This window comes from Somniosus microcephalus, chromosome 4 (assembly GCF_052327205.1).
Source record: "Somniosus microcephalus isolate GS21.2 chromosome 4, FLI_Smic_1.0, whole genome shotgun sequence".
Classification (NCBI taxonomy): domain Eukaryota; kingdom Metazoa; phylum Chordata; class Chondrichthyes; order Squaliformes; family Somniosidae; genus Somniosus; species Somniosus microcephalus.
Window position 1 is genome coordinate 44,620,087 of NC_140990.1, and position 24,479 is coordinate 44,644,565.

The 24,479-nt window shown below is 49.7% G+C and overlaps 1 protein-coding gene across 16 annotated transcripts in view; it reads left to right on the forward strand.

The window, feature by feature from the left end:
- The window catches only part of LOC147118771 (uncharacterized), a 119,526-nt gene that overhangs the window by 36,253 nt on the left and 58,794 nt on the right, over nt 1–24,479 (forward strand). For 2 of the 16 annotated variants that reach the window (XM_085984573.1, XM_085984572.1), the window contains exons 1-2: nt 20,849–21,189; nt 21,442–21,861. In XM_085984573.1, coding sequence (XP_085840699.1) covers nt 20,864–21,189; nt 21,442–21,861 — 746 coding nt within the window. In that variant the 5' untranslated portion in view covers nt 20,849–20,863. Of the gene's footprint in view, nt 1–8,415; nt 8,677–20,827; nt 21,882–23,748; nt 23,752–24,479 lie in introns of those variants that run through there. The other 14 variants (XM_085984580.1, XM_085984566.1, XM_085984575.1 and 11 more) reach the window with 14 other exon arrangements.

The following is a 24,479-nucleotide window of genomic DNA, read 5'->3' on the forward strand; positions in this document are numbered from 1 at the left end:
GATTCGCTCCGGGAGGGCGGTGTAAGAAAGTCGAGGCCAGGAACACGGGCGTCGACCACGAGCAACCGCCCAGTCATCCGGCAGAGAGTGAACATCGCAGGGGAGGCTGTGGAGAACCGAGCTTTGTTCCCCAGCCACAACGATGAGCAAGAGACTGACGACAGGTCCAGCGCAGACCCTTCCCGGACAGCGGCAGCTGGAGCCGACCGATGGCGGAGTGATATCCGAGCAGCGTCGACGGGGTAAGACAGAGGGTGAAGCACACAGGGCGCAGCCGGGGGTTGAAAACCGAGCGGCGTCGGAAAAAAAAAAAAAAACGGAGAGAGAGAGGGTAAAGCAACAGCCGGGTTCAGGACCGAGCGGCATCGAGAAAAAAAAAAAGAATGCGCAGAGCACAGCCAGGGCTCAAGGGCTGAACAGTGTCCGCGGGGAGAAGAAGGGAGAGCGCGGGACGCGCCATTGAGCCGCAGAGAAGAAGGAAGAGCGCGGGAGACGCCATTTTTAGAAGCCGCAGCGGAGAAGAAGGGCGAGCACGGGAAGAAAGGAAAGCGCGGGAGACACCATTTTGTGCCAACGGAGAAGAAGGGGAAGCACGGGAGACGCCATTTTTGACAGTTAAATCACACCCAGGGATGCCGAAGAGTGGCAGTATCTCTACGTTCGACAATGAAGTCGAAGATTGGGCTACATATGTGGAATGTATTGAGGTGTACTGCAGGGCGAATGAAGTGCCAGATGCTAGGAAAGCACAGGTTTTGTTAAATTCCATGGGTGCAAAAACTTATGGGTTACTGCGAAATCTAATAACCCCAGAGAAGCCGGTGACCAAGAATTTCGAAAGCATAGTAGAAATCCTACAGGACCACTTAAACCCCACACCGCTGCTGATAGCAGAATGATTTAAGTTCCATAAAAGGAACCAACACAAAGACGAAAGCAATGCTGAGTACCTAACGGAACTGCGCAAGCTATTGAAACACTGCCAGTTTGGAGCGGGACTAGCAGATACGTTACGGGACAAGTTTGTGTGTGGGCTACAAAGTGAAGGAACCCAGAAACGGCTTCTATCAGAAAAGGATCTTATGCTGGACAAGGCTTTCAGTATGGCAGTATCACACGAAGCAGCCGCAAGGGGCGCTGCAGAGATACAACGGAGACCGCAAGAATATGGCACCAATGAAACGTCCTATGGAACAGGGAAGTGCTATCGCTGCGGCAGAACAACACATGACCAGAAGGATTGTTGGTTCAAGGACCAAGTGTGCAGACAGTGTGGAAAAGCAGGACACATAGCAAGAGTCTGCAGGTCTGGGAAGAAAACCAACAGTAAGAAATCTCCACAGGAGAAGTACAAAAAGGTACACCAAGGTGATGGACAGTGGTTCAGACAAACAGAAAAGTGACACAGACTCCAGAAGCAAGGAGCTGGGTTGTCTGAAACTACATAAGGTAACCAAAATGGAGGATAACCAGACTATCTGGGTTACACTCAAGATAGACGGAGTCCAAGTGAAAATGGAATTGGACACAGGATCAGCCCTAACAGTCATAAACCAAAGGGACTACAAGCGGCTATTTTCACATGTACCCTTGAAAGCTACAGAGATTGTCTTGAAGACGTATACGGGGCAAAAAGTCTACCCCAAAGGAAAAATAAGAGTGAAAGTGATATATAAAGGCCAGGAAATACCTAAAATGGATATATATGTATTGCCAGATGGAGGACCACCACTGCTAGGACGTGAATGGATCCGGAAGATACAATTAGATTGGCATTCCATACAGGCACTGAAGGTTGAGGCCAAAAAGAATGATGATGTCACACCTGGACGACTGTCAAAAATGCTAACTGACGCAAACGAAGTGTTCCAGGAGGGACTCGGAACACTAAAAGGCATAACAGCAATGATTAAAATAGAGGAAAATGCAAGCCCAAAGTTTCTTACGGCCAGACCAGTGCCTTATGCGATCAGACCAGCTGTCGAAGCAGAGCTGGAAGGGTTGGAATGTTCAGGAGTATTGTCCAAAGTGGACTGGAGCGAGTGGGCTACACCCATCTTTACTGTAATGAAGAGGCCGTTGAGTAATACGCCTGGGGAACCAAAGAAGGTCCGCATCTGTGGGGATTTTAAGGTGACAGTGAACCCAGTCCTTCACACGGTACAATATCCACTTCCACGAATTGAGGATATTTTCGCCTCGCTATCTGGAGGTAAACGCTTCACCAAAATTGATCTGGCCCAGGCGTACTTGCAAATGGAGGTAGAAGAAGCTTCGAAACAATACCTTACGATTAACACTCATAAAGGTCTCTATCAATACAACCGGCTGGTGTTCGAGGTAGCCTCGGCTCTGGCTATCTGGCAAAGGGCAATGGATCAAGTCCTGCAAGGGATTCCAGGGACCCAGTGTTGTTTGGACGACATCCTGGTCACGGGCGAAAATGACAGTGATCACCTCGCCAACTTGGAGAAGGTGCTCACCAGATTAAAGGAGTATGGGCTACGAGCTAATCGCCACAAGTGCAAGTTTTTCCAGAAAAAGATCTCGTATTGTGGCCACATCATCGATGAAGAGGGGTTACATAAGTCCCCTGAAAAGATTGAGGCAGTAGTCAAGGCTCCAGCACCGGAAAATGTGTCACAACTGAAGTCGTTCCTCGGGCTGGTAAACTACTACCACAAGTTCTTACCAAATTTGTCCACGGTGTTACACCCACTGAACACCCTACTGCAAACAAGGGTACCATGGAAGTGGAATGACGAATGTAGACAAGCTTTCCAGAAGTGTAAAGAATTGATCACATCAAAAGAGGTGTTGGCCCATTTCAACCCAGCACTACCAATTCGTTTGGCATGTGATGCATCACCCTATGGTATTGGAGCGGTGCTGGCGCACAAATTCCCAGATGGGTTGGAGAGGCCAGTAGCCTTTGCGTCTCGGTCACTAACCTCAGCCGAGCGCAACTACGCCCAGATTGACAGGGAGGCCCTCAGCCTAGTATGGGGATTAAAAAAATTCAACCACTGTCTGCATGGGCAGAAGTTCACCTTGCTGACTGACCACCAACCACTTGTCTCCATCTTTAATCCTAAGAAGGGCATTCCAGTGATGACTGCACAACGGTTACAAAGATGGTCCCTGTTTCTAGGGGCGAATCAATATGAAATATAATATAAAGGCACGAAACAGCATGGGAACGCTGATGGGCTATCGTGCCTGCCACTGCCTACTGTGGAGGAAGAACCAGCAGTGGACCATATCGAGATATTTTATTCATCAATAATTGAACGATTGCCAGTAACGAACGCGGATATAGAGAAGGAGACCCGCAATGATCTGACGCTGTCTCAGGTATATGATTTGACGGTGAGGGGATGGCCAACACATGGTGACTCACTGTTGCCAGCATTCTCATCCAGAAGAGAACAGCTGTCAGTATGCCAGGGGACAGTGATGTGTGGATCCAGAGTGGTGATTCCACCCAAGTTAAGGGAGAGAGTGCTAAATGAGCTACATGAAGGTCATCTGGGGGGAGTGAAAATGAAAAGCCTGGCTAGGGCTTATGTGTGGTGGCCGGGAATCGATCAACAAATCGAAGACCTAACTAAGAGCTGCTCAGGATGCCAGAAGGTCCAAAATGCACCACCACATGCCCCTCTACACCCATGGCAGTGGCCCTCATCTCCATGGCAACGGGTGCATATTGATTTCGCTGGTCCATTCATCGACTCAATGTTCTTAATAGCAGTGGATGCTCATTCGAAGTGGCCTGAGGTGATAAAAATGTCCTCAACCACTACAGAGATAACGATTGCAGTCCTACGGACCATATTTGCCAGAAACGGTTTGCCAGAGCAGATTTGCTCTGATAATGGACCACAGTTTGTGTCCGAAGAGTTTCGAAAATTTATGAGAAGGAATGGGGTAAGGCATTACACATCCACCCCGTATCATCCAGCCACAAATAGATTGGCTGAGAGGTTCGTACAAACCTTTAAGAAGGCGATAAAGGCCATGTGCGATGATGAAATTCCACTACAGCATAAGGTGGACAATTTCTTATTAGCCTACTGAAACGCGACACATGCAGTTACCAACCAGACCCCGGCCATGGTGTTCTTTAACCGAAGGTTGAGATCTCGTCTGGACTTGCTCAGACCAAATGTGCGAAGAAATGTTGAGGACAAACAATTCCAGCACATCAATGAGAAGCCGACAAGGAGCTTCAATGTAGGACAACCAGTCTTGGCCCGTGACTATTGAACAGAGAAATGGCAACCCGGAACGATATGCACAAGGCAGGGGCCATTAATGTACACAGTGGATGTCGGGGAGAACATTGCGAGATGCCACGTCGATCAGATCTTAGCGTCCCAGGAACGAGTCAACCCCATGTCTCGAGTACCTGGGGATGAACCCGACATACCGATAGCATCTACCTCAGAACCAGTAGCAGTGGAACCCAATGAACTACCCGATGAAAAGGGGCCAGAATCGCCTGTGCACCAAGAACAAGAACCTCAGGAAAGGTGCTGTCCTGAAAGGGTCAGGAAGCCGCCCCAAAGACTGAATCTATAAATGGACTATTGTTGTTTAATGTACATGTTAAAGTGTTAATTGTTATTTGAATATTAGGGGTACTACTAACCTAAAAGGGGAGGAATTGTAGTGTATGTACCTTTAAGACAGAACTACTTTTACAGCTCCTGTATACTGTAGTACCGGCAGTGACCACACCTGTATATAAGCCTTGTGCATGCCTCTGTACCCCAGTCTTGAGACTATCCTCCTCCAGTAAATACCTGTTTATTGTTAAGTTACAGCATCCGTGTGGTTATTGAAAAACATCATACTCTCAGAATCACGGATCTAACACCAGAGAGTGGTGAACCTGTGGAATTCTCTATCACAGAAGGCAGTAGAGGCCAATATATTAAATATATTCAAGAAGGAGTTGGATATATTTCTTAAGGCTAAAGGGATCAAGGGATATGGGGAGAAAGCAGGGACAGGGTACTGAATTTGGATGATCAGCCATGATCGCATTGAATGGCGGAGCAGGCTCGAGGGGATGAATGGCCTACTCCTGCTCCTATCTTCTATGTTTCTATGCCGATATTACTTTGTTTTGCCTTTTATCTTCCTTTTATTTTCCTTTTTCACTATTATTCAGTTCCCTTTTCCCATCTTATGGCCGCTCAAGCATCATACTATAGATGGAAACAGTCTGCCTTTCCTCCACCAAAATGGCAGCGCACAAACCCGATCCCGTGACCGAGAAAAAGCCTCACAGCTGCCACCAGATGGAGCACAGGTGGGGCCACTGGAACTCATTTGGGCCGGAGACCGTTCTTCACCTTTAGAAACCGTGCAGCATGCTCACCCACAGCATCTCCCGACTCCACTTCTGGCGACCAGCCGCTCCGCCCTAGGCCCCCCACCTGGGACCCTCCGTGCTGGGCCTCCCGCCTGGGACACTCTCCTCTGGGTCTTCCACCCTGGACCTTCTGCACTGGGCCCTCCGCACTGGCATTCCCCGTGAGCAGCCGGGGTGTGGAGCAACCCGTTCACACAGCACCGAGCAGAGCTGAGCTGCTGAGAATCTCGCAGCCTCCCCCAGGGTTCATTAACCCGCTCCCTGAGCTCGGGGTGTGAGCAGCCCGCGTCCCCCCAGGGTTCATGAACCCGCTCCCTGAGCTCGGGGTGTGAGCGGCCCGCGTCCCCCCAGGGTTCATGAACCCGCTCCCTGAGCTCGGGGTGTGAGCGTCCCGCGTCCCCCCGGGGTTCATGAACCCGCTCCCTGAGCTCGGGGTGTGAGCAGCCCGCGTCCCCCCAGGGTTCATGAACCCGCTCCCTGAGCTCGGGGTGTGAGCGGCCCGCGTCCCCCCGGGGTTCATGAACCCGCTCCCTGAGCTCGGGGTGTGAGCAGCCCGCGTCCCCCCGGGGTTCATGAACCCGTTCCCTGAGCTCGGGGTGTGAGCGGCCCGCGTCCCCCCGGGGTTCATGAACCCGCTCCATGAGCTCGGGGTGTGAGCGGCCCGCGTCCCCCCGGGGTTCATGAACCCGCTCCATGAGCTCTCTCACCTGATGTGACAAGTTCCGCGCATGCTCAGCTCACACTGCCCGGGTGATTGACAGTTGATTGACGATTGAAAGTGAAAAAGGGAAATAAAAGGAAGATAAAAGGCAAAACAAAGTAATATCGGCAAGGAATAATGAATGTCTTGATGGCTGGGTCCTGTGAGTGATAACAGCAAGAAGGAGATTTTGAGTAGTCGTTTTCTTCTTTTATGGGATTTGAGAAAGTGGTCGGCTTCTTTTCTGTGGAAAGGTTGAAGACTGTGGATAAGGATCAGGACATTATATGGTTAGATAACATCAAGTGAAAACGAGGAGTTATTAGAGTGCCAATAGGACTGGCGTAGAACTGGTATTTACTTGCTTTGTTGAAGAAGTTTCGGGTTTCTGGTTAAAAGTAGTTTACTTGAAGTTTTAATTGATTTCTGATATGGTTATGGGATTTTGTATATCATGGTGTTATTTAGTGTTAAAGCCTTCCTTAATCGAACGAACGATCGAACGAACAAACGCTCAAGTGAACGCACGCATGCGGACACAAATAATACGCACGCACACACGCATACACAATGGATCTTACGTTCGACCGAATGAAGGGCCCTCGCTCCCCAGGATGAAAGTGGGCATCCTATTGGGTGAGCATGAGGCCTGTCTGGACGGATGAATGAACGCACGAATGCACGCAGGTAGACAAATGACACGCACGCACGCAGACATGCACAACGGAATTTACGCTTGAGCGAAAGAACGAATGAACGAATGGAGGAATGAATGACTGAATGATTGAGCGATGCCAGTCGGACTGGCGTATACGGGTTCTTTCTTGGTTTATTAAATAGTGGCAGTTTGTACTGTAAACATTATTGATTTACCTGTAAAAATTTGTTATTGTATTTATATTGTTGACCATAAAGCTGCTTTTCGAGGCTTTATCCTTTTTTTGTGGTCAATGAATGTAATGGATTTATTATGTAATTGATGAATTGTAACAAGTACTACCATATTTAAATAAATATGTTTGACTCAAAAGAAAAAAAAATAATCCCGGGGGGGATGCGGGCTGCACACACCCTGAGTGCGGCCCCAGGCCCCATTATTAAAACACTCAACATTATCCGCTTCACAAACACCCAGGGTGGGCCTCAGACCCCGAACGAGAGCCTCCGGGCCGGGCGTTTGCCCCAAGCGGGGCGGCAGCTGCGGGGCTTTCTCCTGGTGACAGGCCCGGGTTAACGGCTGCCATCTTGAGAGGCTCAGGGGGCAGCAGGGCACATGCGCGGCCCCCTTGGCCAGGAACCAGGAGGAGAGAATCTTGTCAATTTCTATCCTGGATTCACAGAGATGGCTTTTGTAAACTCCTTTTACAGGCTGTGAGAAGGGCAGCACTTACACACCACAAACTCAGACCAACAACAACAACTTACCTTTATATAGCACCTTTAAAACATCACAATAGTGCAGTCAGAGAATAATTGACACACATACTTTGTTTGTGGTCCAGTGCACTGACACAAAGTTCCTTCACAACTGTAACAATTTTATTGCGGTTGCTGTGAAGGCTGCGCTCACTCTACTCGTACACGTGGATCCAAAGGAGGCAAAACAGGACTAATGCTGCTGAGCTCAGCTCTTTTTGATCAGAAAATATCAACTGTTTAGCCTCACCAGGAAATGCACAAAAGAGGCAGCAGTGCTGATTGGCTGCCCAGGAAAGTCCTATTTAGATTAAACTCCTTCACCCAGAGAGTGCTGAGAATGTGGAACTTGCTGCCACAGGGAGTAGTTGAGGTGAAGAGCAGGGATGTATTTAAGGGGAAGCTGGATAAACACATGGGAGAAAGGAATAGAAGGAGATGCTGATAGGGTGAGATGAAGAGAGATGGGAGGAGGCTCGTGTGGAGAATATACACCGCATGGACCAGTTGGACCGAATGGCCTGTTTCTGTGCTGTAATTCTATGTAATAAGAGAGGATAGAATGCTCCATAGAAGCTGAAATTATCTGTTCTGCATTTTAATCCTGAACTTATAGTGATGACTTTTGTAAACTGCTTTTACAGGTAATATCCTTGGCCTTTGAATGTGGAAGGAGAAATGTTTGTCTGGTCTGTCGGTGGGTAAAGATTTCAGCATCAGCATGACTGGAAAAGCACTGAGACACACACACCCGAGTGAGAGTGTTCCAGTGCCCTGACTGTGGAAAGAGCTATAACCAGTTACACAGCCTGAAAAAACATTGCACCATTCACAGTAGGCAGAAACTATACACATGTTCTGTGTGTGGACGAGGCTTCAAATGATTGTCCAACCTGGAGAGACACAAGGACACCGGCACCATGGAGAAACCCTGGAAATGTGGGGACTGTGGGAAGGGATTCAATTACCTGTCTGAGCTGGAAACTCATCAACGCAGTCACACCGGGGAGAGGCCATTCACCTGCTCCATGTGTGGGAAGGGATTCACTATCTCCTCCAGCCTCACTGCGCACCAACTTGTTCACTCTAATAAGAGACCATTTAAATGTTCTGACTGTGAAAAGAGCTTTAAAAGCAGAAAGCATCTGATGAAGCACCAACGCACTCACACCGGGGAGAGGCCGTTCACCTGCTCCGTGTGTGGGAACAGATTCACAAATTCATCCAACCTGCTGACACACCAGTGAGTTCACACTGGGGAGAGGCCGTTCATCTGCTCCGTGTGTGGGAAGGGATTCACTTTGTAGTAACCTGGGAGGTTATGAGTAACCTGATCCACCAGGTGGTGCTGTGGCAATTGGTCTCCTGAGTTAAGTCTGGTCTGTACTGGTGGTACTCTTTGTTTTTGCTGCCTCATGGCAGAAGCTTTTATGTGCAAGTGTTGATTAAACCATGTTACGGAGTTAACCTGTGTCCGTCTCCATCTATGGCCACCTCAAGATACCACATATGGCAACGAGAATAAAGGACGGAAAAGTTTTCGTGGATCAGTCATAGTTAGGGAGTATTTGGAATAAGTGCTCGGGTTGGTTTGCAAACTAGTCGGAAAAGCACGAGGCTAGGCCGCGGGAGTCGAAACGGAGTTTGATTTTTTGGCTGAAGTGACCGGACTCCAAGGATGGCAGGAACGGTAGGCTCCGTGGCACCTTTTGACAGCAAGTCGCAGTCTTGGGAGGAGTATTGTGAAATACTGAGCCATTTCTTTATGGCAAACGAGGTGGACAGTGCTGATAAGAAAAGGGCCATTTTACTGAGTTGTGTGGGAGCGCAAACCTATACATGGATGAGGAATCTGCTGAGCCCGGAGCGGCCAGGAGAAAAATCTTTTGACGAGTTGGTGAGTCTACTAAAGAATCATTTCAATCCGAAACCTAGTGAAATAGTACAGAGATGGAAATTCAATTTGAGGATTAGGAGGCCGGAAGAAAGCGTTACTGAGTATGTGGAGGAGCTTCGGAAGCTCGCACAGGACTGTAATTTTGGAAATACGCTCACAGTCATGTTAAGGGACAGACTAGTATGCGGAGTTAACGATGACAGTATACAGCAAAGGTTGCTGTCAGAAGAAGGATTAACATTTGAGATGGCACTTAAAAAAGCACAAGCCACGGAGACGGCTAACAAGGACATTAAGGACTTAAACAATATGAGCAAGGAGAAATGGAGTAAACCAGTGGGAGGAGCTGTTTTCAAGATGGAAGCTGGCACAAAAAGTCCACCAGTCGGGGTTGGGGATTGCTACCGATGTGGCTGGATGAGCCATTATGCAAAGGACTGCAGGTTTGTAAAGGCAAAGTGCCACAATTGTGGAAAAATAGGGCACTTAAAGAAAGTCTGTAAAAGGGCAGTGAGTGAGAGAAGCAGTGCTAAAGGGGCAAAGCATGCTAAAGGGGGGAGGGAGAAGTACGCAAAGCGGGCAAATTACATACAAGAGGAGGAAGAGTCTAGTGAGGAGCTTTTCACTATATACAGTATAGACACTTCAAGGCCCAACGTACCCCTTCTCACTCAGTATTTGATAGTGAACGGAGGTCAAGTAAAGTTTGAGATTGACACCGGATGTAGTGTAACCATAATGTCGCAGACTGAGTACGCCAAGCTGTGGGGGGAAGCAAAAGTACCAGAGCTAGGTACATGCCCCATTAGTCTCAAAACCTACACAGGACAGAAGGTGGACATTTTGGGGGCGGCCGAAGTACAAGTGGAACACAAAGGAGTCACCAAAGAGCTTACGGTGGTAGTGGTAGCAGAGTCAGGGCCAAACCTGTTAGGGCGAGGGTGGATCAGTGAGTTGAGTGTGGACTGGCAGGCAATGAATAAAATGGAGGACAGTACAGAGGCACTGCAAGAAGTGCTGATGAAGCATGAGTTAGTGTTCAAGGACGAACTGGGCACCTTAAGGGGAGCCACAGCCAAGATTCATGTAGCCAGTGATGCCACGCCTCGTTTCTTTAAACCAAGGTCGGTACCTTTTGCAATGAAAACCAAGGTTGAGGCGGAACTAGATCGCCTGCTAAAGGACAAAGTAATAGAACCAGTGAAAATTTCAGACTGGGCGGCACCAATAGTCCCGGTATTGAAGCCCGACGGTAACGTAAGGGTGTGTGGTGACTATAAGTTAACAGTGAACAGAGTATCATCACTGGAACAGTACCCCATTCCGAGAATGGAGGACATGTTAACATCGCTCGCTGGGGGAGAAAGATTCAGCAAACTGGACATGAGTCATGCGTATCAGCAGATATTGCTAGATGAAGAATCAAAAAAGTTTGTCACGGTGAACACGCACAAGGGGCTGTTCACGTATGCCAGGTTATCATTTGGTGTCAGTTCTAGCCCAGCAATATTCCAACGGACTATGGAGGGCATTCTGCAGGGCATTCCAAAGGTGGCCATGTATTTAGATGATATTCTGCTAACAGGAAGTGATGATCAGGATCACGTAAAAACACTGGACAAAGTGCTACAGCGGCTGGAAGAGGCGGGGCTACGCCTGAAACGGAGTAAGTGTAGTTTCATGGAGAAGGAAGTTACATTCCTGGGACATCGGGTGGATGCCACAGGCCTCCATCCATTACCAGGGAAAGTGCGGGCAGTGCAGGATGCACCTGCACCCACCTCAGTGACTGAACTGAAAGCCTATCTAGGGCTCCTGAATTATTATAACCGGTTTCTTCCAAACGTATCGATGCAGCTGGCACCCCTGCACAAACTGCTGAGAAAGGAGGAGCCATGGCGTTGGGGGCCAGAGCAAGCGAAAGCGTTTCAGCAGTCAAAGGAGCTACTTCAGTCCAGCAGGGTGTTAGTGCATTACGACGAGAAGAAGGAGCTGATAATGTCCTGCGATGCATCACCCTATGGAGTGGGGGCAGTGTTGGCCCACCGCATGCCAGATGGAGCGGAAAGGCCCATCGGGTTTGTTTCACGCACGCTCACAGCTGCGGAAAAGAACTATTCACAGCTTGATAAAGAGGGGTTAGCCATTATGTTTGGAGTAAAGAAATTCCATAAGTACATATATGGGAGGAAGTTTGTAATCAGTACTGACCACAAGCCTCTTATTAGCTTATTGAATGAGATGAAAGCGGTGCCTCAAATGGCATCACAGAGAATAATGAGATGGGCAGTAATACTAAGAGCCTATGAATATGTGATCACGTACAGAGCCGGCAAGGAAAACAGGAACGCTGATGCTCTCAGCCGCCTGCCCCTCTCAAAATCTCCTCGCAGTACTTCCCCTGAGGAGCACGTCCTGATGCTGGATCAGGAGATCAGTCCCCTGATGACTTCAGCGCAAATCCAGGGCTGGACAGCCAAGGACCCCGTTCTGTCAAGGGTCTGTGTGTATGTGTTGAAAGGCTGGCCAGATCACCGTGAGGGACCGGAGTTCGTGCCGTACAGACAGAGACAGCACGAGCTCAGTGTCCAAGATGGATGTGTGCTATGGGGAGCACGCATCATAGTCCCAGAGCGGGGACGCTCTACTTTGATGGAACAGTTGCATCAATTGCACCCAGGAATGACTAGAATGAAAGGGCTGGCTAGGAGCTACCTGTGGTGGCCTAACTTGGATGCTGAAATTGAATCAAAGGTAAAGTCATGCACTATATGTCAGGAACAGAGGAAAGCACCTGCTGGGGCACCACTCCATCCCTGGGAGTGGCCCAGCAAACCCTGGAGGAGAATTCACATAGACTATGTGGGACCTTTTATGGGCAAAATGTTTTTGGTGCTGGTAGACTCTCACTCAAATTGGATCGACGTTTATCCAGTGAGCTCTGCAACGACTGATGCCACACTGGATTGTCTCAGGAACAGCTTCAGCGCGCATGGTATTCCAGAAATGATTGTATCCGACAATGCACAGTGTTTTGTTAGTGAAGGGAGCAAAGAATTCATGGTAAGGAATGGAATCACTCATGTCACCTCGGCTCCATATCACCCAGTCTCAAATGGGTTAGCCGAGTGAGCCATGCAGACTTTTAAGGAGCTCATGAGGAAGAGCTCAGGTGACACCCTGGAGACCAAGCTCAATAGAGCCTTGTTTAGTTATCATATAGCACCCCAAGCTACCACGGGGCTTTCTCCGGCTGAGTTGATGATGGGGAGAAAGTTGCGGTGCACGTTAGACCTGATACACCCAGATCTCAAAAGCAAGGTTGAGACAAAACAAACAAACCAAAAAGCGTACCATGACAAACATACTAAAGCTCGCCATTTCGCCATAGGGGACTCTGTGTACACCCGGAACTTCGGCTATGGACCTAAATGGATACCAGGACTAATCCAGGACATTACAGGACCTGTGTCGTACTCTGTGTTACGAGGGGATGGTCGAGGGGTTTGTCGGCATGTGGATCAGCTTTTCAGCTGGCAGCAGGGGCAACTGCCTCAGATGGAACAAAGGGCAGTAGAGGAGGCTGTTCCAGGACCCAGCACGGCTTATAAGGTGCCAGTGGACACTGGTACTGCCAGGCCACAGCGGGACAGAGTAAAACCAACATCAGAGACTACTCCAATCTCAAGTGCGAATGAATCTGAGAATCCACCACAAGTGGAATTAAGATGTTCACAAAGGAGTCGCAAGCAACCAGAAAGATTTATACAAACCTGTTAAATTAGTCAGGGGTTAACCATGGTTAGAGCATACTGGTTAATTAAAATGTAGTACCTAGTAAGGGTTATTGTTTAAGAATTGCATACGGCAATCTTAAGGGGGGAGGTGTGTAGTAACCTGGGAGGTTATGAGTAACCTGATCCACCAGGTGGTGCTGTGGCAATTGGTCTCCTGAGTTAAGTCTGGTCTGTACTGGTGGTACTCTTTGTTTTTGCTGCCTCATGGCAAAAGCTTTTATGTGCAAGTGTTGATTAAACCATGTTACGGAGTTAACCTGTGTCTGTCTCCAGCCTGGACACAGCCCTTCAGGGCCACATTGAGAAGGGTAAACGGCACTTTGGTCTTTCTCGTCTCTCTTCGCTGACAGCAAAGGCTCCATGCGGATTAATCTCGAAGCGTGTGAGAAACGTGTCCCAGCCATTCTCTGCCATGGCTCAGAGATCCTAGGCATGGAACAGAAGGCTCCTTCAGGAATGTACCCCAGTGCTTTTTCTTTTAATGGCCTTATTAACCTGTGTCGCTACTTTTAGTGATTTGTGTATCTATATCCCTGGATCCCTCTGTTCCTCCAGCCCATTTAGACTAATGGGGGGGGGGAATTCGGTAGCGCCCCCTTTGGGTCGCTAACATCGCCGGGGCTAACTTTAGTGCCCCGAAAAAGTTAGAGCCCCTGTGCATTAAATTCAGTGGTAGCGCCCCAGGCAGGGGGCGGGGTGCTACTGGAAGCGCTCCCCTCCCTCTTGAGGTGCTATCAGTCAATTTCACGGCACTTTGTTTAACAGCGCCACGCCCGTCGGCACATAGCACCGCATCATAGCAGACCTCCCTCCCCAATTAAAGCGGAGGGGCCTAGCACTGCGCACACCGGGGCCCTGCTGGACAACCGGGGAGCGGGGTATCGGATCAAGAGGAGCACCGGGCTGAGCGCTTGCAGCCGGCACCCCGAAGAAGAAAGGGGAAGGGGGCAGGTGCTGGCAGTCGGCCAAAATAAAAAGTTGCCGCCCGACACTTGCCCTTTAAGTGGCATCGCCGCGGCTGCAAGAACGACCTTTGATCCTGTCGGACATATCGTCCAGTGATAGGTCAGGGGTCGCAACCCAAGGTTGCAGTCGGGGTGCTGCGCATGGCGATGACGTCATTGCCGGCGGTGCAGTGCCGCGGGGAGCTACCGGCTACCGCCGCCGCTAACCTCCCGCTGAATATCGCGGGAGGCACAAAGCAACCCAATTTCACCCCCTTGTCCCAGTAGTGTGTGGCCTCCTTATTCTTCCCAGCAAAACACACCACCTCACATTGATCTATAGTGACATTCATTTGCCAATTACACGCCCATTCTGAAATTATTAATATCTTCTTGCATTTTGTCTTCCTCAGTATTAACTCTACCTCCCAATTTGGTGTTATCGACAAACTTTAAAATTGTTCTTCTGATTCCCGAGTCCAAATCGTTTATGAACCACAGTGGTCCCAGCACCAATCCTTGTGGAACACCACTTCCCACCTTTTGCCAGTCTGAGTAGCTACTCCCAACCCCCACTCTCTGTTTCCTGTTTTGTAACCAGCTTGCTATCCATAACAGTTTGTAAGATTGACAAGATGACCCAGGTCAGGCCGTGTGGAGTGAAGGACCAGGCAGCAGAATGGATGGAAAGCTGGCTACAAAACAGAAATCAGAGGGTGGGAGTTAAGGGAAGTTTGTTGCGACCTTTCCATTTACACTCACTGGTTCCCCTCCCTCTCCTCCCCTGAAGGTGCTGACTCTGGCTGGGTTCAGTTCTACACTCACTGGTTCCCCTCCCTCTCCCCCCCTGAAGGTGCTGACTCTGGCTGGGTTCAGTTCTACACTCACTGGTTCCCCTCCCTCTCGTCCCCCGAAGGTGCTGACTCTAGCTGGGTTCAGTTCTAGACTCACTGGTTCCCCTCCCTCTCCTCCCCTGAAGGTGCTGACTCTGGCTGGGTTCAGTTCTACACTCACTGGTTCACCACCCTCTCCTCCCCTGAAGGTGCTGACTCTGGCTGGGTTCAGTTCTACACTCACTGGTTCACCACCCTCTCCTCCCCTGAAGGTGCTGACTCTGGCTGGGTTCAGTTCTACACTCACTGGTTCCCCTCCCTCTCCTCCCCTGAAGGTGCTGACTCTGGCTGGGTTCAGTTCCACACTCATTGGTTCCCATCCCTCTTCCTCCCCTGAAGGTGCTGACTCTGGCTGGGTTCAGTTCTACACTCATTGGTTCCCATCCCTCTTCCTCCCCTGAAGGTGCTGACTCTGGCTGGGTTCAGTTCTACACTCACCAGTTTCTCTCCAATATGTGACCCATGTGCTCAATCTCCATGTGTGTACCTCGACAGTGAGTGTCGACAGGCTGTTCCACTGTCCTCACCTAAGGCCTCACACGTGCATTTTCCAGGAGGGTCACTGGACCCTCCTCCCAATGGCTCAGTGGGTAAAGGCACCGCCCAGTGCGACTGAGTCATAGTAACAGGAGGGGCCCAGTTATAACCTGTTTGTGTATCCTCCCCATCTAATTCCCATGAAAAGCTGTTTACAAAAGTCATCACAGTAAGTAGGAACATCGCAACAGGAGTCGGTCATTCAGCCCTTCGAGCTTGTTCCGCCATTCAATGTGGTCATGGCTGATCTGTATCTTAACTCTTCCCACCTTCATTCTGTAATCCTTACTATCCTCGCCTAACAAAAATCTCACACACACAGTTTTGAAATTTGCCTTTGGTCCCCAACCTCAGCAGGGTTTGGGGGAGAGAATTCCAGATTTCCGTTACCCTTTATGAATATAAGACATAGGAGCAGGAGTCGGCTATAGGGCCCCTGGAGCCTGCTCTTTCCCGCCCTATCCCCATATCCCTCAATTCATTTAGTGTCCAAAGTTGATCTCAGTCTTGAATATTCTCAATGACTGAGCACCCACAGCCCTCTGGGTAGAGAATTCCAAAGAGTCACATGCCTCATCTCAGTCCTAAATGGCCGACCCCTTTCCCTGAGACTGTGACCCCTGGTTCTAGGCTCTCCAGCCAGAGGAAACAGCCTCTCAGCATTTGTGTGAAGTTGTGCCTCCTGACATCACTCCTGAATGGCCTGGGTCTAAATCAAGGTTGTGTCCCCTTGTTGTGGACTCCCTGACCAGAGGAAATAGTTTCTCTCTATCTACCCTGTCAACTCCTTTAATCATCTTAAACACCTCAATTAGATCACCCCGTAATCTTCTATATTCAAGGGAATACAAGCCCAGTCTGTGCAGCCTGTCCTCACAACTTACAAATCTCAGCTCTGGAAGTACAGGATAGAAATTCTGAAGACAGTTTTTGTTTCTCGGGAACATTCTTTCCTCTCTTGCCCCTCCTAAGCTGTAAATCCACCGTCCCACACACTCGCTGTTTGAAATCCAGATTCATCGCAGGCTCTGAATTTTCTCCCTTTCACTCCTGAAGGTGCTGTGTGATGGTGCGGTTCAGCCCCAGTCACTTTCTGCTCTCCAGTACCTCACCAAGTAGTAATTCTGAGCTGTGAGCCTATACTGAAGGTGCTGTGTGATGGTGGGGTTCGGCCCCAGACACTGTCTGCCCTGCAGTACCTCACCGAGTGGTAATTCTGAGCTGTGAGCCTATACTGAAGATGCTGTGTGATGGTGGGGTTCAGCCTGAGTCACTGTCTGCCCTCCAGTACCTCACCAAGTGGTAATTCTGAGCTGTGAGCCTATACTGAAGGTGCTGTGTGATGGTGGGGTTCGGCCCCAGTCACTGTCTGCCCTCCAGTACCTCACCGAGTGGTAATTCTGAGCTGTGAGCCTATACTGAAGGTGCTGTGTGACGGTGGGGTTCGGCCCCAGTCACTGTCTGCCCTCCAGTACCTCACCAAGTGGTAATTCTGAGCTGTGAGCCTATACTGAAGGTGCTGTGTGATGGTGGGGTTCGGCCCCAGACACTGTTTGCCCTCCAGTACCTCACCAAGTGGTAATTCTGAGCTGTGAGCCTATACTGAAGGTGCTCTGTGATGGTCGGGTTCGGCCCCAGTCACTGTCTGCCCTCCAGTACCTCACCAAGTGGTAATTCTGAGTTGTGAGCCTATACTGAAGGTGCTGTGTGATGGTGGGGTTCGGCCCCAGTCACTATCTGCCCTCCAGTACCTCACCAAGTGGTAATTCTGAACTGTGAGCCTGTACTGAAGGTGCTGTGTGATGGTGGGGTTCGGCCCCAGTCACTGTCTGCCCTCCAGTACCTCACCGAGTGGTAATTCTGAGTTGTGAGCCTATACTGAAGGTGCTGTGTGACGGTGGGGTTCGGCCCCAGTCACTGTCTGCCCTCCAGTACCTCACCAAGTGGTAATTCTCATCTGTGAGCCTATACTGAAGGTGCTCTGTGATGGTCGGGTTCGGCCCCAGTCACTGTCTGCCCTCCAGTACCTCACCAAGTGGTAATTCTGAGCTGTGAGCCTATACTGAAGGTGCTGTGTGATGGTGGGGTTCGGCCCCAGTCACTATCTGCCCTCCAGTACCTCACCGAGTGGTAATTCTGAGCTTGTGAGCCTATAGAGTGAGCTGCCAGCATTTCGACCATGGGGAGCACCACAGCCGCCGGCCCTGGCTGTTTCTGTCTGGCAAAGTTGAGGCCAATGGTAGCACAGCAACAACAACTTGCATTTACGTAGTGCCTTTAACATAGTAAAATATTCCAAGACGCTTCACAATAGTGGAATCAGTCAAAAATTGACACCGAAACAAAGAAGGAGACATTAGAACTGGTGACGAAAAGCTTGGTCAAAGATCTTAGGGCCTAGGCAACTGAAGTAATGGCCACCAATGGTGGGGCAATGGAAGTGGGGGTTGCACAAGAGGCCAGAGTTGGAGGAGTGCAGGGGTCTCTTGGGTTGTACGGCTGGAGGATGAGAATTTAAAAGGCTGAAGCCACCAAAATAGAAAGCAGTCTCCCCCAGTACAGAATGTGGCTCACTACTAACAGGAAGGATGTTACTTTAACTACTGTAGGTGCAGAGAGGTGAGTCATTGTCCTGGTGTCAGGCCGTGGGCTCAGTTGGTAGCACCCTCACCTCTGAGTTAGGATTGTGGGTTAAAATCCCACTCTAGAGACTTGAACACAAAACATAGAAACATAGGAAAATAGGAGCAGGAGTGGACCTCGGCCCTTCGAGCCTGCTCTGCCATTCAATGTGATCATGGCTGATCCTCTATCTCAATACCATATTCCCGTTCTCTCCCCATCCCCCTTGATGCCTTTTGTGTCTAGAAATCTATCTATCTCCTCCTGAAATATATTCAGTGACTTGGCCTCCACAGCCTTCTGTGGTAGAGAATTCCACAGGTTCACCACCCTCTGAGTGAAGAAATTTCTCCTCATCTCAGTCCTAAATGTCCTACCCCGTATCCTGAGACTGTGACCCCTCGTTCTAGACCCCCAGCCAGGGGAAACATCCTCCCTGCATCCAGTCTGTCTAGACCTGTCAGAATTTTATACATTTCAATGAGATCCCCACTCATTCTTCTAAACTCTAGTGAATACAGGCCTAGTCGACCCAATCTCTCATCATACAACAATCCTGCCATCCCAGGAATCAGCCTGGTGAATCTTCGCTGCACTCCCTCTATGGCAAGTATATCCTTTCTTAGGTAAAAAGACCAAAACTGCACACAGTACTCCAGGTGTGGCCTCACCAAGGCCCTGTATAACTGTAGTAAGACATCCTTGCTCCTGTACTCAAATCCTCTTGCAATGAAGGCCAACATACCATTTGCCTTCCTAACTGCTTGCTGCACCTGCATGTTTGCAAATCTAGGCTGACACTCCAGTGCAGTGCCGAGGGAGTACTGCACTGTCGGAGATGGCATCATTTAGATGAGATGTTAAACCGAGCTCCCGTCTGCTCGTTCGGGTCGATGTAAAAGATCCTATGGTACTATTTCAAAGAAGAGCAGGGGAGTTATTCCTGGTGTCCTGGCCAATATTTATCCCTCAATCAACATCACAGAAACAGATTACCTGGTCATTATCACATTGCTGTTTGTGGGAGCTTGCTGTGCGCAAACTGGCTATTGTGTTTCCTACACTACAATTGTGACTACATTTCAAAAAGTACTTCATTGGCTATAAAGCGCTTTGGGACATCCGGTGGTCGTGAAAGGCGCTATATAAATGCAAGTCTATTTTCTCTAAATATCACAAACAGATGCACAATGAGGGAAATCAATCTCTGTACCTTTAACGAATGGCGACATGGAGCGAGGGGACTGAATGAGCTTTAAACACCTGGTCCACTTGTAACTGAAGTGTCTGAAACTCAGAACTGGAACTCCAGGGAAACACAATACTGAACATGGCGGATGCTCCTACCCAGAGTGCCCCACGTGGGTGAATATGGCTTATCTCCATCAGCAGGGGTGCAGCGTGCAGGCGCGGGAAGGGCTGGTCCCCGGAGACCGCCTTCCTGCGCGGAGCATGCGCGGTGCGGCTCCAGGAAACTGAGCGGGGGCGAGCGCGGCCTCAGCAACACCGAGTGCGCGTCTCAGGCCCCGAATCAGGGCGGCCGGGCCCGGCAGACATGCGGCCAGGGCCCCGGCACCAGGAAACCCAGGGAGCAGCGCCTCCCCCAGACAGGAGAAACCACAACTGGATTGACACAGCAGAGCCGCCAATCCAGAGCCGGCTTGTATCAGGGTGGGCGCTGGATGTGGAAGTTGGTCCTTGGCCGCCTGTGTAGGTCTTTTTGTTGCTTCAGTTTCAGCTGGAGTAGAGATGGAGGAGAAGCTGCTGGGTTTAACCCCCAGTACTTCTGAGCCCAGGAGGACCCAACAATTTCCAATGTGAGACTGTCAAGGGAGGGGGATTCTGGGGGAGAATAGGTTGTTAAACAGACACTGTCCCTACAATGTAAAAGAGTATTGTTTTAGGAACAAGTATTTCTGTAGACGCTTTTAGTCCAGTTTACATACAGATTTGTTTCATTATTGGGATGTGGGCGTCGCTGGCAAAGCCAGCATTTATTGCACATCCCTAGTTGCCATGGAGAAGGTGGTGGTGAGCCTTCTTCTTGAACCATTGCAGTCCGTGTGGTGAAGGTGCTCCCACAATGCTGTTAGAAAAGGAGTTCCAGGATTTTGACTCAGCGACAATGAAGGAACGGCAATATATGTATATGTCCAAGTTAGGATGGTGTGTGACTTGCAGATGATGGTGTTCCCATGCACCTGCTGCTCTTTTCCTTCTAGGCGGTAGAAGTCGTGGGACAGGTAGGGTGGCAGGTTCCATTCCATAAGAACACAAGAATTAGGAGCAGGAGTAGGCCATACGGCCCCTCGAGCCTGCTCCGCCACTCAATAAGATCATGGCTGATCTAAGACCTCAACTTGACTTTCCCGCCCGATCCCCATATCCCTGAGGGACATTAGTGAACCAGTTGGGATTTTAATGACAATCCGGCAGCTTTCATCGTTACTTTGTTTCTAGTACCGGCCCCACAAATTCCCAGGTTCATTGAGCTCAGTTTCACAACCTGTCTTTGTGTTTTCGTGAGTTTTCTCTCACGCTCCCTTTTTCCTGTTTTATATTCATTTTACAGGGTATTCGAAGGGCAGGATTTGTAGACAGGAAATTTAACTCAAACATCACATCAAGATCTGACAGTCACTCAATTCATCGGGACCTAAATATCATCAAACATAACATGGAAGCAAAAAGCACCGTTCACAGCGGGGAGAAATTGTACACGTGTTCTGTGTGTGGACGAGGATTCAGTCGACCCTCTGGCCTGGCGCAACACAAGCGCAGTCACACCGGGGAGAAACCGTGGAAATGTAGGGACTGTGGGAAAGGATTCAATTTCCCGTCTGAGCTGGAAATTCATCGGCGCAGTCACACCGGGAAGAGACCATTCACCTGCTTCGTGTGTGGGAAGGGATTCACACAGTCATGTAACCTGCTGACACACCAGCGAGTTCACACTGGGGAGAGACCGTTCACCTGCTCCGTGTGTGGGAAGGGATTCACTCAGTCATCCCAGCTACTGAGACACCAACTTGTTCACACAAATGTGAGACCTTTTAAATGTTCTGACTGTGAGAAGAGCTTTAAAAGCAAAAAGGATCTTCTGAAACACCAGCAAGTTCACACTGGGGAGAGGCCGTTCACCTGCTCAGTGTATGGGAAGGGATTCACTTCTTCATCCCACTTACTGCAACACCAACTTGTTCACACCAATGTGAGACCGTTTAAATGTTCTGACAGTGAGAAGAGCTTTCAAAGCAAAACGGATCTGCTGACACACCAGCGAGTTCACACAGGGGAGAGGCCATTCACCTGCTCCCGGTGTGGGAAGGGATTCATAAATTCAACCCACCTACTGAGACACCAGCGAGTTCACACCGGGGAGAGACCGTTCACTGGCTCAGAGTGTGGGAAGGGATTCACTGAGAGCTCCAGCCTGCTGACACACAAGCGTGTTCACACTGGAGAGAGGCCATTCACCTGCACTGTGTGTGGGACAGGATTCACTACTTCATTCAACCTTCTGACACACCAGCGTGCTCACACTGGAGAGAGGCAATTCACCTGCACTGTGTGTGGGAAGGGATTCACTCAGTCATTCAGCCTGCTGAGACACCAGAGAGTTCACACTGGCGAGAGGCCATTCATCTGCTCCGTGTGTGGGAAGGGATTCACTCAGTCATCCCACCTACTGATTCATCAGTGAGTTCACAAGTAACCGCAGTGGTTGAATTCTGCTGTTATTGCTGCTGTTAATCACATCCAGGACTGAACCCTGTTCACTCTGACAGTTGGGTTCACTCCTGCTGTTGAACTCCACCACTGACCCTGCTGAAGGTTGTAGGCTCAGGGAGTGGGGCCTCCAGGAGTGGCGGTAAGAAAGCTGGGTTTCGGTATCCTGACAGATATATGGCGAGGAACCAGAGAAATCCTTACTAAGGAAATGACTGGGGTTTCACCGGCCAGAGTGGGTCTAGGGGTGAATGATGCCTGACTCCCTGAACTGTGTTACATTGAACCCAGCTGAGATCAAGATGAATGAGTTTACAGGAGAATAGAGAGAAATATCACCCACAGTTGAGGGAGACAAAAGCAGCCATTAGAGAAGCTCAGAGATCTTTGAAAAAGAAGATGGTGCTCAATTGTGGTAATAATGGCAAAATCTTTTCCAGCTCCGTCAGGAGGCAGAATCCCATTAAAGGTGGTTTCGGGCAGAGGTGGGCAATGAGTTGGGCTGGAGGGCCACTTAACAAGTTGTGGTGAGCTGTTGAGGGCCGCACACCAATGTTGCCCCTAAGGTACGTGGCTGCACGGTGGCGCAGCAATGGCGAGGCCCCGCGCAGGCCGCTCACCAGCTCCTGCCACTGGGAGAGAAACCGCGCAGCACATTTAAAGGGACTGCGCATGTTGGTGAGAGCAAAGTGTTCAGTTGGTGAATCGGAAACAGTCCGACTCTTAGTGTTGAACTTCGCACCACTTCTACCCTCCCAATAATTTATCAACATCAATTCAGATAGTCCTCAGATACTATCTCAAATACACAGAATGTGGTGTAAGATAGTAAAATCTGCCATTACTAAATAAATGAAAAGGGTGATCGATCGATCGATGAATGGATTATATGTTGGACTGAAAGTCCACGTGGCTGTTTGGCCGAGTGGCTCGAGTCTTTTGAAGCACAAGTAGCTCTTTGTGGACACTGTTTCTGCTTCAAAAACTGAAGGACATCAGAAGTCATTAATTGAGATGGGCACAGCATGCCAGCTCAACAAATGGCACCAAAGAATGGTGAGATGTGGGTTTATGCTCGTTCTACCTCGCACTGCAAACCCTATGGCCTAGAAATTGGGTTGGGGCGCCAAAGTGGAGCAAAAGTCGTCTGAGCGCAGGATTTAGCGCAGTGATCGGAGTAATACCGATCGCCAGAAATTCAGTTTCAGTGCCCCTCGAGGGACATGGGGCGAGGCTCGAGGCGCTTCGCGTCCCTCTTAGGGCGCTGAAACTGATTATCGCAGCACAACGTGCCGCAGCACCACATGCTGTGGCATGGCACGCTGCAGTACTGCAGGCCTTCCTCCCACTGTTAAGGGGGAGGTGCCTGCAACAGCGCAATCCCCGCTCGCGAGTGCCGGCAAATGAGCCCGGCACTGAGGAGAAGTGCCGGGCTCTCGGGAAACAGCCGGCAATGCCGCGGGGGGGGGGTTAGGAGCCCCGCACCTCCACCTTAACTTGCGCTGCTGCCGGCACAGTAAGGCCCCGTGAACCAGGCGCGGGTAGCGAGCGGCGCAACTGTGGTGTTCGCTACCAAATATCGCGAACAGGGCACAAATGGGGTGCTGTGCACACCGATGACGTCATCGGTGGCGGCGCAGCACAAATGCCTAACACCACCATTAGCGCCCCTACTGAATATCGCGGGAGACGCAGCCAGTGGTGCTACAGCCACTGACTGCCTCTTTAGGCGCTAACAGGTGGTGCTACTCACCCAATTTCTCCCCCTTAATCTCCACAGGACTGTCGGGAAGAAAGAGGGGGGTCAACAGAAAGTGAGCCTGCCCCCACAAGGAAGTCCATTTGGAGGGTGAGACCCCACGGGTCACAGTAGAATGGCAGGATCAGAGCAAGCTGCCCACCTGTTCCCTCAGCTGAGAATGCTTTGGTTGTATGCAGGGACCTAAAGAGAAAAAAACACACAACAAGAAGTAAAAAGCAAAAGAAAACTTCAAAGGATTTGCTTAAAGTAGGAAAATACTATATTTGTAAAATGACTGCAGGTAGTTCTTTGGCTAAACTCTTACTTAGTCAAACAACCATATTCCAATAAGTGATATTGCAGCTTGCTGTTGATGATAATTAGAGATATACTTTGTAGATAAATAGTGTGCGAGGTTAAAAAGCAGAAAGCTTCCCATTTGGGGATTTGTGTTGCTGCGGAACTGCTCAGGCTGTTTCCATAGTTATTTTATTGTCCTTTTGGCCATTTTTAGTGGTTGTCCTTCTAGTTCAGATATGCTGGGGGTAATTTGAACCTCCCCCACCTGACGGGATTGAATTTCCTGCCCGTTTTACACCTTCCCCGATTTTGCTCTCCAATGATTTCAGTCGAAAGTGAAATTGGGCGGGGCGTAAAACAAGCGGCCGATCTGATCGCATTAGTTTCCCGCTGGGTGCGTGAGGTTAAAATCACCCCCTGCTGTTTCCAAACACAATCCAAGCAAATTTCTCCGACAATAGTTTGGTTCTGATCCTTAATAATGTTCCAGCTACTCTTATCACCACAATTGATTTAATTCTGA